Source organism: Mandrillus leucophaeus, unplaced genomic scaffold, assembly GCF_000951045.1.
Source record: "Mandrillus leucophaeus isolate KB7577 unplaced genomic scaffold, Mleu.le_1.0 Scaffold1060, whole genome shotgun sequence".
NCBI classification, from domain to species: domain Eukaryota; kingdom Metazoa; phylum Chordata; class Mammalia; order Primates; family Cercopithecidae; genus Mandrillus; species Mandrillus leucophaeus.
The window spans coordinates 362290-377139 of NW_012098766.1; the positions used below are offsets into that span (position 1 = coordinate 362290).

The window sequence follows — 14850 nt, forward strand, 5'->3', positions numbered from 1 at the left end:
AGTATGTGCGTGTGTGCACGTGCCTGCGTGTTGTGTGTTTGCTCAGTTTCATTCAAGAAAACAAATTGTCATTCTATATTAGGCCTTGAAAGATGCAGTTAAAGTGGATGACTAAATGTTTCAAATAGCATTGAAGATGAAGTGCTAATTCTTAACATAGTAATTTTAATCTAAAGTAGTTGGGATGACTTATCTTTTTCTTTTCACTTTAAGAATAATAGATCTTGATTTTTACTGGATTAGAATTGGAGTCGAAATGGTTTTATTTAAATAATTTTGGAATTTGTCCACTTTTAATGTCACTGTTCATTTGTTATTGTTAAGAGTGCTTTCACATTGTGCTTTAGTAGTTTATGAAGACTTTTCACTGTTCTCACATTTGAATGCCTCATAGCTACTTTGTGAAGAAGACAGATCAGATTTTATCCTGAACATTTTACAAATGAGGAAACTGAGGCAAAGAGGTGATCGGTGATGTGTGAATGTGGCAGAGATGGGAAGAACACTTAAGACTTCTCATTCTTAAATCATATTCTTCCTTCTAACAATATTATCTGATGACAAACGAGTTTTAGGTAAAAGCCAAACCACCCTTTTCACCCTTTTACAAATATACTTTCCTATCAGAGTGTGTTCTAGAATTTTAGAGTTAAATTCTCTGAAATGTTTTAAAACTTGTTTGTCCTTTTGGGGGAACAGCTCCTGATGATTTTAATCCTATTCACTCTCTTTCATTATTTTTCTCACTTTTCTTCATTGTTTCCTTTTTCTTTTCTTTTCTTTTCTTTTTTTTTTTTTTTTTGAGACAGAATGTCCCTCTGTCACCCAGGCTGGAGTGCAGTGGCGTGCTCTTGGCTCACAGCAACCTCCGCCTCCTGGGTTCAAGTGATTCTTGTGCCCCAGCCTCCCGAGTAGCTGGGATTACAAGAGGGCACCACCACACCCGGCTGATTTTTGTATTTTTAGTAGAGATGGGGTTTCGCCATGTTGGCTAGGCTCGAATTCCTGACCTCAAGTAATCTGCCCACCTCAGCCTCCCAAAGTGTTGGGATTACAGGCGTAAGTCACCGTGCCTGGCCATCATTGCTGAGTAGAGCAGCTGATGGCTCCATTTTAAAGTGTCCTTGTGATGATGAATGCATGGGCATATCAGGATTTTATTTCCAGCCTTCAGACGAGGCACCATCAACATTTTCAGGCCCATTTTTATTTGTCTTAAGAAGGTGTGATACCCAGTTTGTATAGTACTAAGTTCTTTACAAAAGAATGTCCCTCTGCAAAAGAATATTACCTGATACCAGACCTTGCCCATGTGTTTTGAGGGCCATGTCTCCTGGGAAGTGAGAAGCAATTTCCTGGAAGAGGTCTGTGTCCGCGTTCTGAGTGCAGGGTACTCCTTCAGGCTGTTTGTTGGGAACCTTGCTTGCCACTTTGTATGATGCAGGTGGTGGCAGGTGGGTTCTCAGGGTGATTGCCACTTGATCCTTGCAATTCGGAGTTTAGTGACAAGCCTGATCCACTATAAAGACATGGAGGAACTGCTTGCTTTTTGTGATGTGAAACTCTGAGGTTGGTGTCCTCATCAATGAGGTGGAGATAATTATTCAGAATAACTTTTAAGTTTCTTTGTAGTTCAAAAATAGTCCAACTTCAAATCTGAAGAACCTCTGCCTACCCTCCCACCCCTACTTTCCAGCCTTTCTAGAATAGTCATTTGTTCAGCAAATGTTTGAATGGCAGTGATATGCCAAGTGTAGTATTCCAGACCCTAGGGAAACAAAAACCATGAGTAAGATAAAGTCCATTAAGAGGAGGGGCTTATAAACAATATTAAGGCAAAAGATCTAAAAGTAACACGGTCACTTATCTTTATGCCAGTAAAGTAACTAAATAAGCATTGTATTTGTGAGGTATGTGCACCTAGTACTCAAGAAAACCCAGAGAGTAATCGTTTACATGCTCTAAAGGCAGAAAGTAATCTATCTTTTAAACTACTTTGTCTTCTGTTTTGGATTTCTTTTCTATTTTTGCTCATTTTGATTGTATTAAACCTATCTAATGAAATATTTTGATCTCAAACTGGAATTAACAAGTATAGAACAAAATCTTTATTTATATATATTCATGTCTTAGGCCATTTAGGCAGCTATAACAGAATGCTTTAGACTGGGTGGCTTATAAACAACAGAATTTTATTTCTCTGAAGGCCCAGAAGCTCAAGACCAAGACGCCATAGATTTGGTGTCTGGTGAGAGCCTGCTTTTTGGTTCAGAGATGGTGCTTTCTAACTGGGTCCTCCCATGTTGGAAGGGGCAAACAAGCTCCCTTGGGTCTCTTAACTAATCTCATTCATGAAGTTTCTGCCCCCAGAACCTAATAATCTCACAAAGGCACCACTTTTTGATACCATCGTCTTGGGGGTGAGGATTTCAACCTACAAATTTAGGGAGGATGCAAATGTTCAGACCATTCATTATATTTAGTTAAAATGCTGCAAAAAAGATTTTTAAAAAAAGTTACTGTATGGTGGGAGTGTGGTAGAAACAGAAAGCCCATGGGCTGTGAAACCAGAGTTTTCAATCGTTTCTGTCATTTCCTGGGTGTCTCTGGTAGCATCATTAAACTAGGGTGTTGAAGTACAGCTTATGGCTTATGCCTGGGCTCTCAAAAATTAATCTCCTTGATGCTCTCCGGAGGAATTGTGTGCTTGGCTTCCCTAGGGCCTGTGAACCTGGAACAGGAGGTGAATGGTGTGAGAGTTTGGTCTTAGGCTGGCAGCTGGTAGGGAACATCTATCCTTGCACTCCCGAGATCATTCCTCTGCCAGAGAAGACACAGCTCCTGTTTTGGTCTGATGAATTAAGCTAATTGTGGTGCTTAAACTTAAAAAAAAAAAGTGAGAATTGTAACTACAATAAACTGATGATGGCCTGGAAAAATACCTTTGGGATGACTAAGTGAAGGGGCAGAGGCCTTTTCCTGGGTAATAGGGGAAAGCTACCTCTGATTTTATAAACTTTGAAGATTACTGTGTTGATTTCTGTCCTTACAAATCTGTTACAGCAGCAAACTCAAAAAGAAAACATTGTGTGCATTTTTTGTGTTGGGAAATGGTGTTCCTTAGAAGCGTGGCACTGTCACTGTGACTTCTACAAGTTTTTTTATACATGGTACATAGAAACATGTTGGAAGACTTGAGTTAAAGATGTGGCTGCTTTCTAAAGTCACGTTGGTGGCTTACATGTCCCAAGCCAGGCTCTGTTAGAACCGAGTCTGAAGATGTGCATATTTACTGGCCACTAGATGGCAGCCTGTGGTTCTGGACAGGGTGACTCAGTGGCCTGTTTCACTATTGGGGGCCAGTCCAGGGGCTTTGTGTGTTCAAGACCCCCTTTAAAGCAGATTAAACTCTGTATTGGCAATATTAGCTCCAACCCCAGGTTTTTAATGGGTACATGAGTTAGTAATATTACTTGTGTATTTTATGTGAAAAGCACAAGAATTGTTCATTTCCTGCATTTCAGACAGGATCTCTGAGCATCTTTCAAACATAGGGACATCTTTTTGCCAAGGTGTTGGACTTGCTCCCAGGCATGCTGCAGAACTTCACATTTCTTCTCATAGTAGCTCTGCCTGGAGATTTATAGCTAACTTTATTTTCTTTTAACTATGGGGTAGTTATCTAAATTAGTGCTTCCTGCTCTTGAATCTGTTAAAACAAACAACTGCTCTTCTTCTTCTTCTTCTTCTTCTTCTTCTTAGACAGGACTAAACTAAACTGCCAGCCAAATCTGTGGCTTTGGTCCTTGACCCTCTTTCCAGTGAAGAACAGGGACCTGGACTTTATGGTTTTGGATTACCCAGTTTCCCTCCTCTGTGACCCTCCACCATTATTATTAATATTATATTATTATATGCACACCATTAAAAACACTAACCCTATAGTAGAAGCACCCAGTGTAAATTCAGCCCTGCCTTCCAGACTTAACTCCTGTTTACTGCTTTCTTGTGTATCTTTCTAGTCCCTGTGACCCCCTCATTGGGATTCTGGCGCTAGATCTCTAACTGGCTTTCCGTATCTCTTTTCCTTCCCCCCAGTCCTTCTCCATGGAGATCAAGAGTGAGCTTGTCAAGATGCAGCCCTGATCATGGTCTTTCTCATAGTGGCAGGTGTCCTCCTTTGTTCCTAGGATGTAATTTTAAAAACCCTCACTCTGGACTACAAAAGCCCTTTATGAGCCCGACCCCGTGTTCCTCTCAGCATCATCTTACACCTCTTTCCATCTTCCTCTATACCCTCCAGCCACAGTGGCTGTCTTTTAGTCTGTTGGACTTACACCATACTCCTATCTGCTTCTAGGCCTCTGCATATGCTGTTCCTAATAGACAGAGAGCTTTTCCCACCTCTCCAAAATATCTAGTTCCTGCTTATCTCTCAACTCTTAGCTTATGTGTCATTCTCTTGAAGAAGGGTTTTCCGACTCTAAAATAACCCAATTTTAATCTTTTTTACTTTTCACATTAGGAAGAAATAAAGGACTTTCTAAATTGTTCTGTTTCATAGAAATTAAACATTTAGCCTAATTGCAGGCTCTTAGTTTATCATCTCAACAAAGAGATCATAAGGATTTATTTGTAGTTAGGTACAAAGAAGCAGCAGATTTTAAAAACAGGTTTGTTTTTAAAAATAGATTAGTGTGCTCTATTATGAACCATTTTAGTTTATACAGTATATAAAACATACTGATAATACTTGGTATATGTATTATCTGTACTTAGTAGGTTAAAGATCTATAATAGAGAAACACAATACATATTCAGCATTGAAAATCTTTAATATTGCTGGTGAAAATGGTGGCTCTTGATTCTCATTTTTAAGGGCTAGATATTGCAAACAGAAAATTAGTTTGTAAAAAGAGCCAGTAAGTCTGCTTGCTTATGAAAAGTAAACACTGTATCACTTACTGGTAAAAACAGATTATCACCACCAAGGCTCCCTGGAGAAATGGCTGATTTCAAGTCTGGAATAGGGTAAGAACAGGGTGAGCTGGAACATCTTGTTCCAGAAAGTAAGGTAATGCTCAGAGACTTGGCGGGGACATGTCAGAAGGAAACTAGAACCAGCTTTAGGGGGCTACTGCCCAAATGGGGAAAGTTTGTACAGTCAAAAAGAATAATGACAGTAACAGATTATAACACACTGAATTAAACGCAAAAAATCCTAAGTCCAGAAAATAAGAAGGTCATGTGTGGAGCTCTTCTTTATAGAAGAATTATAGCCAATAAATGTAAAAGGAATGATAGGATTAGAAAATCACCATCTTGGATCTTCAGATGTTACTGATTCAGGCAGGTATCACCAATGGATGCTATAAGCGTTGTGTGTTGTCCCGAGTATGTCCTCCTTGTGAGGTCTTTAAAGATCATTCCAGCATGGCCACAGAACTTCCACTGGGAGAGGCATAGGAGATTAAAGGATTTATTTTATTCTCAGGTTCTAGAGAGGGAAGCATGGCATGCCACACAGGGAGCTATATGGGAGAAGCTCCCAGGGAGTGGGCTCTGCTAAGCAGGTGGGGAACCTAGAGAGAGTGAGGACCCATGGGCAAGTTCCTTCCCTGGATGTCAGATTGGTGGGTGTGGATGTCACTCAGTCATAGTCAGGGGAGGGCAAGAAGGGGACCTTGTGGCAGGGGGCAGACTTGTCACTAGTGGACCTGGTCTCCTGGATAGGATGTTCATTGCTTATTTGTGGGGATATTGAGACAGGAGGAAAATAGGAAGTTTAAGTAGTGTACAATACACATTGAGTGAAAGGTTGTTAGGACTGGACATTTATAGTCTCAAGGGATCATCCTGTAGATACTTACTATTTCAAAGAGGAAGAATTGCTTTTCAATGGAAAATGGTAGACACCACCGTAACAATAGGAATCCAGTAATGGGACAGGGATAGACAGACATGATGAATAATGTTGTTGGATCTAATATGATCATAGGGAAATAATAATTTCCCTATGATCATATATAGTGTTGGAAGTGTTGGATCTAATATAATCATAGGGAAATTATTTGGCAGATGGACATTCTGCAAAAGCAAGTGGTCTGGTCTCCAAAAATGACATTGTCAAGAAAGAAAAAGGCAGGGCACTCTTCTAGAGACTAAGGAAATATGACAGCTAAAAGCAGTGCATGGTCCTTGATTGGTTCCTGGTTGAAAACAGCTATAAAAGAAATTGGGGAATAACTGGGAAATCTGCATGTGGATTGTGTATCAGCTAAGAAAGTTAACATTGATACAGTAGTAAGACTGATGATGGTTTTGAAGTGTTTAGGGATGAAGTTTCATTGTGTTTGCAACTTTTAAATGGTATAGAAAATGTATACGTATATGAGAGAGAGTGCATAAATAGAAAAAAAGTTAATTGCTGGATCAAGGGGATAGTATATGAGTGGTTATTTACTATTCTTTCAACTTTTCTGTACATTTAAAAATTTTTTAAGTGTAGAGAAAATAGATTATGGATGGGTTTCAACTTCAGGGTTTGTTCTTTCCTTTGGTATTGGGTTTATATTACTGCCTCAATTAAAAAAATTAATAAATGAACTCAGTTCATAATTTGCTTTTATTTTGTTTTTCTAGATGTGATACAACAGAAAAACTCAGAAATACTTTGGATTACTTAAGATCATTCCTAAATGATTCTACAAACTTTAAACTTATTTACAGATATGCGTTTGACTTTGCACGGGTGAGTTCTCTGGAGCCTATCCAGATGTTTCCCTCTTTTCCCTCCCCTTTTAAAATTGCCTTTTGAGGTTCGTTTTTACATGCCACAGCAAAAAATCATGAATAAGTTACTCCCAGGATGCTAGTTAGCATTTCTTTCTACATGTATGCTTTTGAAAACGAAGTTTGATTCTGGGCAAACATTTTGTAAGTCAGCAAAAAGCTCTAGTGGCAGACGTTTACTGGCTCTTGCAATTGGTTTAGAAGTAACATGGGCATGCAACACACACTGTCTTAAATGTCTCTTAGATAAGCTTGGAAAAGCTTTCCTTCTCACAGAACAACAAACCTTCTCCTGTTGACTTTACTAGAATAAGCTAATCATATCTAATTCAGATTCACCCTGGGTGCTATTATTGTATTTAGAAATCATGTGAATTTTAGACCTAAGCTACTTTCAGTGAACATTACTCAAATGTATTTTTCTAATCATCGTTTTGAAAAGCAATTACCCTGTTTCTCACGTAGTGAGTCAAGTCGAAGTATGTGAAAGTGGTTCCCTTGGAGTGAAATAGAAGTCTTACTTTTCAGCCTAGTCACCACACATAGTGAATTTTGAAGTACCAGCTGGCATCATACTCAATTCAAACAAAATCTATATCCCATACAATTATAGTTTATTCTGAAATGATGTTTTCTGTTAAGTCTGTTTGTTTAGTGGATTCAAGTGACTAGGCTTTCTTGTTTGATTGCATTTTTTTTTAAGATTTTTTTTTTTAAGGCAGAGAACTCAGTGACAAATGATTCTTTTTTCCTTGCCACCATATTGATTTTTTTCACTTTTTACTCTCTTTGGCTCTGCCAGTTCAGCACCAAAGGAGATAGTGAATTTTGATACATCTTGCAATAACGTTCTCTGTGGTGCCTTCATTCATGCGTTTTCCCATTATTACAACCTTCTAGTAAAATCACACCATGCATAGCAATGTATTGATGTTAAAAATGATGAGGTAAAATTCAGATACAGTGTATGATAAAATGGCATTTACATAATAGTATATAAAAGTTACATGCCAGGCCAGACACAGTGGCTCATACCTGTAACCCCAGCACTTTAGGAAGCTGAGGCAGGAAGATCACTTAAAGCCAGAAGTTTGAGACCAGACTGGGTAACATACTGAGACCCTGTCTCTATAAAAAATAAATTTAAAAATTAGCCAGATATGATGCCTGTAGTTCTAGCTACTCAGGAGGCTGAGGTGAGAGGATTGCTTAAGAACAGGAGTTCGAGGTTAAAAAAAGAAAAGGGAAGTTATTTGTCATATGCTTTTTTTGCTAAATGCTTTTAAAATAGTTAACTGGTTTCTAGGATTAAATAGTTTATTTCATGAGTTTTTTTTTTTCCTCCCGAAGTCAGCTGTTTCTTATAGTATGGGCAGAAATTCATTTGGAAACATCATACCTTCTCTACTCAAATCACCTCTATTTTCTAACTTCCTTGATTGGGGGGTCACAGTTCTCCCAGATATTCAATGTGCTTTAGATCCAGGTTCTGCTTTACTCCTCCCTGGCTTCCGTCCCATTCTGGGGCAGTCACCCTGGCCCATCTCATGAGTGCTCCTTTGGCCACCTTTTCCTTGGTGCCTCCACTGCAGCCTCACCGGTGGAGGCCGTGCTTCTCCTTACCAACACTCTTCTGGTAGCCTCATGTCCACATTCTTTCACTTCTTACCCAGCGCTCACATCACTAGGGTGTCATTCCTCTTCCTTCAGCCCCTGGGTCACTCAGCCACCTTCCTGCTCCCCACAGCCTCTAGTACCTCCCCACTGTCTTTATATCGACCCAACACTTCCCTGTGTGTATGACACAGTTGTTCCCACAGCAGCTCTGAGGGACAGCCAGGGGTGGTTTCAGTCCACAGAGTAAGAAAGTGTGCTTCAGCAAAGGGGAGAAATGGCCACGTTGTTCATAGTAGATCCATGACTCAAACCGAGGCCTTCTGTCTCCAGGTCTAGTGTGTGGGTTACTCCAGACCCTCACAACTAAGTCCCAAGCTTCCCCATGCAATGCCTGCATTGTGATGAAATTTCATTAACGGTTGCTCACTGGCCCTGCTTCCTGGCATCTCTGCATTCTGCCTTTGGTCATGCTGGGCCCTTGCCTAGCACCCCATTTGCACTAGCATAGTTGTATCCATCCAGGCCCTGGGTCTGAGCCACGTGCTTCTGCTTCCACACAGCCTGCCCGTCAGCCTGTCAGGGATCATCCTGTCAGGGTGGTGCTAGTTTCAGTTACATACTCCTGGTGTCTCCTCTGCTTGACTTTGAAGTTTGAGTACAGAACTTAATTTTTCCTGGTAGATTGAGGGACTCTGTACTTTCTTTCTTTGTACGTCCTTTGTTTTAAAGGAGAGTCTCAATTAATATTGGTGGATTAAGCCCTTTCACATAACAATAAATAAAAACAACCATATTTAATCATTGCCTAATTACCAGATAGATTCAGTTTAGCTAAAATATGCTCTAAGATAAATTTTTTAATGGATCCTGTTCTTTTTTGCTTTGTTTTGTTGAGCTGTATTTTCACCAATTTTGAGATGTTGTATTTTCATTTTCATTCAGTTAAAAATATTTTCTAGTTCCCCTTGTTAATTCTTTTTTGGCCCATTGATTATTTAGAAGTATGTTATTTTCCAGGTATTTAGGATTTTCCAGATATTCTTTGTATTATTGATATTCAGTTTAATTCTGTTGTGGTCAGAGAACATACCCTGTATAATTTTAATCTATTTGATTTATGGTCCAGAATATGGTCTGCTGCAGTGAATGTTTTATGCGTACTTTAGAAGAATGAAATGTTCTACTGTTGTCAGTGGAGTGTTCTATAAATGTCAATTAGGTCAAGTTGGTTGATAGTGTTGTTCAGGTCTTCTGTATTCTTCCTGATTTCTGTCTACTTGTTCTATCGACTACTGAGAGAGGAATGTTGAACTCTCCACCTGTATTTCTTCTGTCACCACTATCACTTTTTTGCTGCATGTTTTGAAGCGCTGATATTAGGTTTAGACATACTTAGTATTGTTATATCCTCTTGATGAATTGAGACTTTTTACCATTAGGAAACGTCTCTCTTTATCTCTAGTAATATTCCTTATACTGAAGTCTACTTTGTCCAATACAAATGTGTTCACTCCAACTTTCTTTTGATTAAAGTCTGCATGCTATATCTTTTTTAAATCTTTTACTTTTAACCTGTTTGTTTCTTTACGTTTAAAGTGGGTTTCTTATAGATAGCATATGGTTGGGTCTGACAATATGTGTTTTAACTGGGATGCTGAAACTGTTACATTTAATGTAATTATTGGTATGGTCAAAATTTATATCTCCTATCTTGCTATTTTTTCTCTATGTATCCCACCTATTTTTTGTTCATTTTTTCCTCTTTTCATGCCTTTTTAGATTAATTTTTTAAATCATTCCATTTTATTTTCACTATTGCCTTATTAACTTTTTTGTCCTAGTAGTTGCTCTGGGCGTTCCAGTATACATCTTTAAATTTCACAGCCTACCTTCATATAATATGCCACTTCGTGTATAATGCAAGAATCTTTTACAACAGTATACTTTCATTTTGCCCTCTCATACCTCATGCTGTTTTTGTCATATATTTTATTTAGGCTGTAAATCTCACAATATGCTGCTATAACTTTGGCTTTAAATTGGCAAAAATGTCTTTTATTGTTACTCAGATATACCAAATATATCATTTCTATGCTCTTCATTTCTTTTGTGTAGATCCAGATTTCTATCTGGTATCATTTTCCTTCTGCCTAAAAAACTTTCTTTAACATTTCTCATAGGATAGATCTGCTGGTGATGAATTCTGTAAGCTTTTATTTTGCCTTCAACTTAGAAAGAGACTTCTCTGGGTAAAAAATTCTAGATTGACACTTTATTCTTTCAGTACTGCAGTAATGTCTCTGCATTATCTTTCATCATGTGTAATTATAAATCTGGTGTCATTCTTATCTTTATTCCTCTAAACATGTCTTTTGTTTTCTGACTTTTTATTCTCTTTCCATTGCTTTTTAGCAAGTTTATTATAATACTCCCTGGAATAATTTTCTTTATGTTTATTTTGGTTAGGGATTGTTGAGCTTTTTGGATCTGTGGATTTATAGTTTTTATTAAGTTGGGAACTTTTTCTGCTGTTATTTCTCCAAATATTTTTTCTGTTCTCTCTCTGCTCTTCTGGGACTACAGTTATAACTATGTTTGGTTGCTTGAATGTGTCCCACAAGCTACTGATGCTGTGTTCCTTTTTATTTTTTCAGTTTTTTCCCTGTCTCATTTTTAATAATTTTTATTACTATGTCTTCCAGTATTAATCTTTTCTTTTGCAGTGTTTAATCTGTTAATCTCACCCAATATATTTTTCATTTCAGATACTATATTTTTCATCTTCAAAAGTTCCATTTGGGTCTTGTTTATGTCTCCAGTTTATCTCCCCATCATGATAATATTTTCTTCTGCTTCCTTGAACTTCTAGAACTTGTTATAGTAGGTATTTTTATAACCTTATCTTCTAGTTCCATCATCTGTCATTTCTGTGTGTCTTTCTGTTGGTTTATTTTTCTCTTGGTTATGTGAGTCACTTGCCCAGCTTCTTTGCATTGCTTGTATTTTTTTTTTTTTTTAATTGGAGCTGGGTATTGTGAATTTTATGTATTTGGTTGCTGTGGGTTTTGTTGTATTCCTTTAGATAGTGTTGAGTTTGTTTTTTAAGTACATAAATTACTTGGAATCAGCTTGACCCTTTGGAAAGGCTGGTCCAAAGCAGTCTTGATAGGGATGATTTGGCCCCACTACTGAGGCAATATTTTTTTTGAGGATTCTACCCAATGCCTTGTGTACTATGAGATCTTTCCATGCTGACTGGTGGGACTACAAACTGTCCCCAGTCCTGAAAAAACCCTGGAGACTTCGGCTCACTCGTTTGCAATGTTTCTTTTCAGACTCAGGTTGTTTCCTCTCACAGGTTTATATGGCCAAAGACTCAAGGAGACCACTCTGGAGACCTTCACGTCTCTTTGTGTAGTTCCCACCTCACTAGTATTTGGCTGCATAAATTATAGTTATCTTTGCCACCTTGAACTCCAAGCTGTGTCTTGTCCAACTCAGCAAGACTGCTGGACTCAGTTTTGGGTTCCCCCTCCCTTGCTATGGCCTAGAAACCACCTCCACAGAGTAAGCTGGTATCAACCTAGGGCTTACCTTATTTATTTTCTTTTTCTTGGGGATCACAGTCTTGTGTTGCCTGTTTTTCATCGTCTAAAGCCATCATTTCATCTTTTTGTCCAGTTTGCTGGTTGTTTTTAAGTGGAAAGGGAAATCTTGCCTGTTAGCCTATCTTGGTTGGAAGAAGAACTCAAACCTCATTTCTTTCCCCCTCAAATCTTTTTATTTCCTATTAGAAAAGTGAACTCCTGGAGGTAAAAACTCAACCAGCAGTGAACCTTTTAAAAATCACACTTTAATGAAAATTGAGCTTTATGATATAATTTTAATATCCTGAATATTATATTGCAACTAACAATGGTGGTATATATTAATTATTCTGAATTCTGCGTTAATATGCCTGGAAAGAAACTACAGTACAACACCAGAAAATGATAAAATAGCCCCTTTAACAGCTCTCTACCAAAATTGCAGCCCCAAGAAATGATCAGCCGATCATTTCTTTCTTTCCCTTTGAAACTTGTAGCCAATTTAAAATAGTACTTGGCTATAAAGTTGTGTTATTTTTCTCCTAATTTATCTTTGACTTGAACTTACTTATAGTTGAAAAGGATCCTCAGAAGTCATCTGGTCCAGGCCTATCAATGTAGGATGATGAGATTGAGAGCCAGCGAGGAGGGGCAGCAGCAGGGCCCGCATCTGCCCTTGACGTCCAGGCCAGTGTCCTTCACAGAGCCACATTGCCTTTCCCTCCACAAAGCTGTCCTCCCCCTGTAGAATCTTGCTAGAAAAAGACGGTGGGATATACACAAGGGCCAACATGATCATTTCTCTTCTACAGTTGGAATTTTGCCTCAGTATTTTTATGCATAGGGTTTTTTGTCCTCAATGTAAATTTCATTATATAAACAAGTATTGTTGTATGGATTCTTTTAAATAAAGCAGCCACTTTTCCTTGCTTCCTTTTTAAAAAAGGACCTAGTGAGAACAAGATTAGGTGAAGAGAATAGACTAAAATACTATATAATTTTTCATTGATCTGAGACTAGTTATAAGTGTCAGTCCATTGGATATTTTACCTTCTCTGTGATGGAGACAAGCTTGCTGGTTCAAAGGTTGTGCAGAGGCTGGCGCGTGACATTTGGAGGAGGGTGTGTGTGGGGTTGAGTGGGGCGCTGATCAGCAGCATTGAGGGTCAGGTGAGAGCAGAGACCGTGGATTTGCAGTGCTGTTGTTCGCCACAGAGCAGGATGTGTTTCCAGCATTACAGTCCTGCCTTGATGCAGGAAGGGACAGATTTAGAGTGAGAAGTTTGAGAGGAGCCCTGGTGGAGTGATCGAGGTGAACCAGACAGGATCAAGAAGGAAGCAAACCAGACAGGATCAAGAAGGAAGCAAAGTTAGGAGAAGCTGCTAGAGAGGAAGAGAAAGGGAGGCCTTTCAGGAAGAGGGGAACGAGTGAAAGGGAAGATGGGAGGAGGGCACTGGAGAGGTCACCTTTTCACTTCTTGAAATAAAACCTTAAAGAAGTTGCATGAAGAGTCTTGTAGAGGCAGAACGCTCCAGTGGGAATGGCTTTTACTGAGAGGTAATCTTGTGGCAGGTTAGAGAGCAAGTCTGTCAGCCCCTTCATGTACTCTCTTTCCCAGCAGAATGTGCCGACTGCTCTTCTCCAGTGTTTCTGAGCCCATGTTTCAGGAAACTGTAAGCAACCACACAGGTTCAAGCTGGTACACTGTCCTCCTCTCAGTACCACAATGGCCAAACTAGAAATGATTATGGATATTACTCATAGAATTCACCAAGGAAAATTTTGCTAGGTCTTGTGTTCAACAACCCCTGTTATCAGAGAAATTTTCTCTTGAAGCTTAACCTAAATCTCCTGCAATCATTTGGATTCACTTCCTCTTCTGATTTGAGTCAGCTTTTCATTTGTTAGTTGATATATTCATCCAGTTTCCTTCTCCACACAACGCCACCGCCCAAACGTGTGTCCACGTGCACACTCACGCACTCCCCTCACACTTTCCCTCATACTTCATTGTCAATTACAAAGAAAACAGAAGGTAGACCTGGGTCATAGTAAGAATAAGAATATCATGGAGTCATCTAAGCCCACATCTATTACACTGAAAATCTTAGTTTTATCCTTAAGATTCCTCTTTAGTTGTTGCAGAGCGAGGCAAATTTGCTCAGTAGTTATTGGTAGAGCCTACTAGCCTGTGTGTTTCTTCATATCGAAATCTCTCTTCCCTCCTTACTTCTGAGGGAAGCAGCCTGGTAGGCAGTGAAGAGCTCCAGCTTGGAATCAACTTCCTAGCTCAAGTTCCAGCTCTACCGTTTGTTGACTATATTTAACTCCTTGTGCCTCGGTTTCCTTATTTATAAATTGGGGATTATAGTAATCCCTGTTTACTAATAGAGGTGAAATAAGTTTAAGTGTAAGGCACTTAGAACAGTTTCTAACTTCAAGTAAGTTCTCAGGAAAAGTTAACCATAAAATTAGAAATGATTGTTGAATTCTTCACTGATATTACTTAGGTGTCTGCAGATGTCATTTCAAATAATGACATTTTTTGAGAGTAGTGCTTACAGTAGTAGAATCAGATTGTACCAAATAAAATAATAATGAACTCCTGTGCCAGTTGGCAGATGTTTTCCTTTTGTTTTAAAGAAAGTGTCAAGAATTGAGCTTAATCGATTGCCTTGCAAACATTGTTATCTCTAAACTAATGTTACTAAGTTCTAAGAGCATAAACTCCCATTCAAAAAATTGTTTTGCTATATTTTTGGTTTCATAAACTGAGCCACAATATTTAAGATATGAGCTCTTTACAGCCCTCTATTTTTATCTTTTGTTTACTTAGGTAGCTGGGTTAAGGAG

At 38.7% G+C, this 14850-nt stretch overlaps 1 protein-coding gene across 2 annotated transcripts in view; it reads left to right on the top strand.

The window, feature by feature from the left end:
• Positions 1-14850, top strand: part of DCUN1D4 (DCN1, defective in cullin neddylation 1, domain containing 4) — a 73436-nt gene that overhangs the window by 49261 nt on the left and 9325 nt on the right. For both annotated transcript variants that reach the window (XM_011984310.1, XM_011984314.1), the window contains exon 8: positions 6643-6751. In XM_011984310.1, the coding sequence (XP_011839700.1) occupies positions 6643-6751 (109 nt within the window). The remainder of the gene's footprint in view (positions 1-6642; positions 6752-14850) is intronic.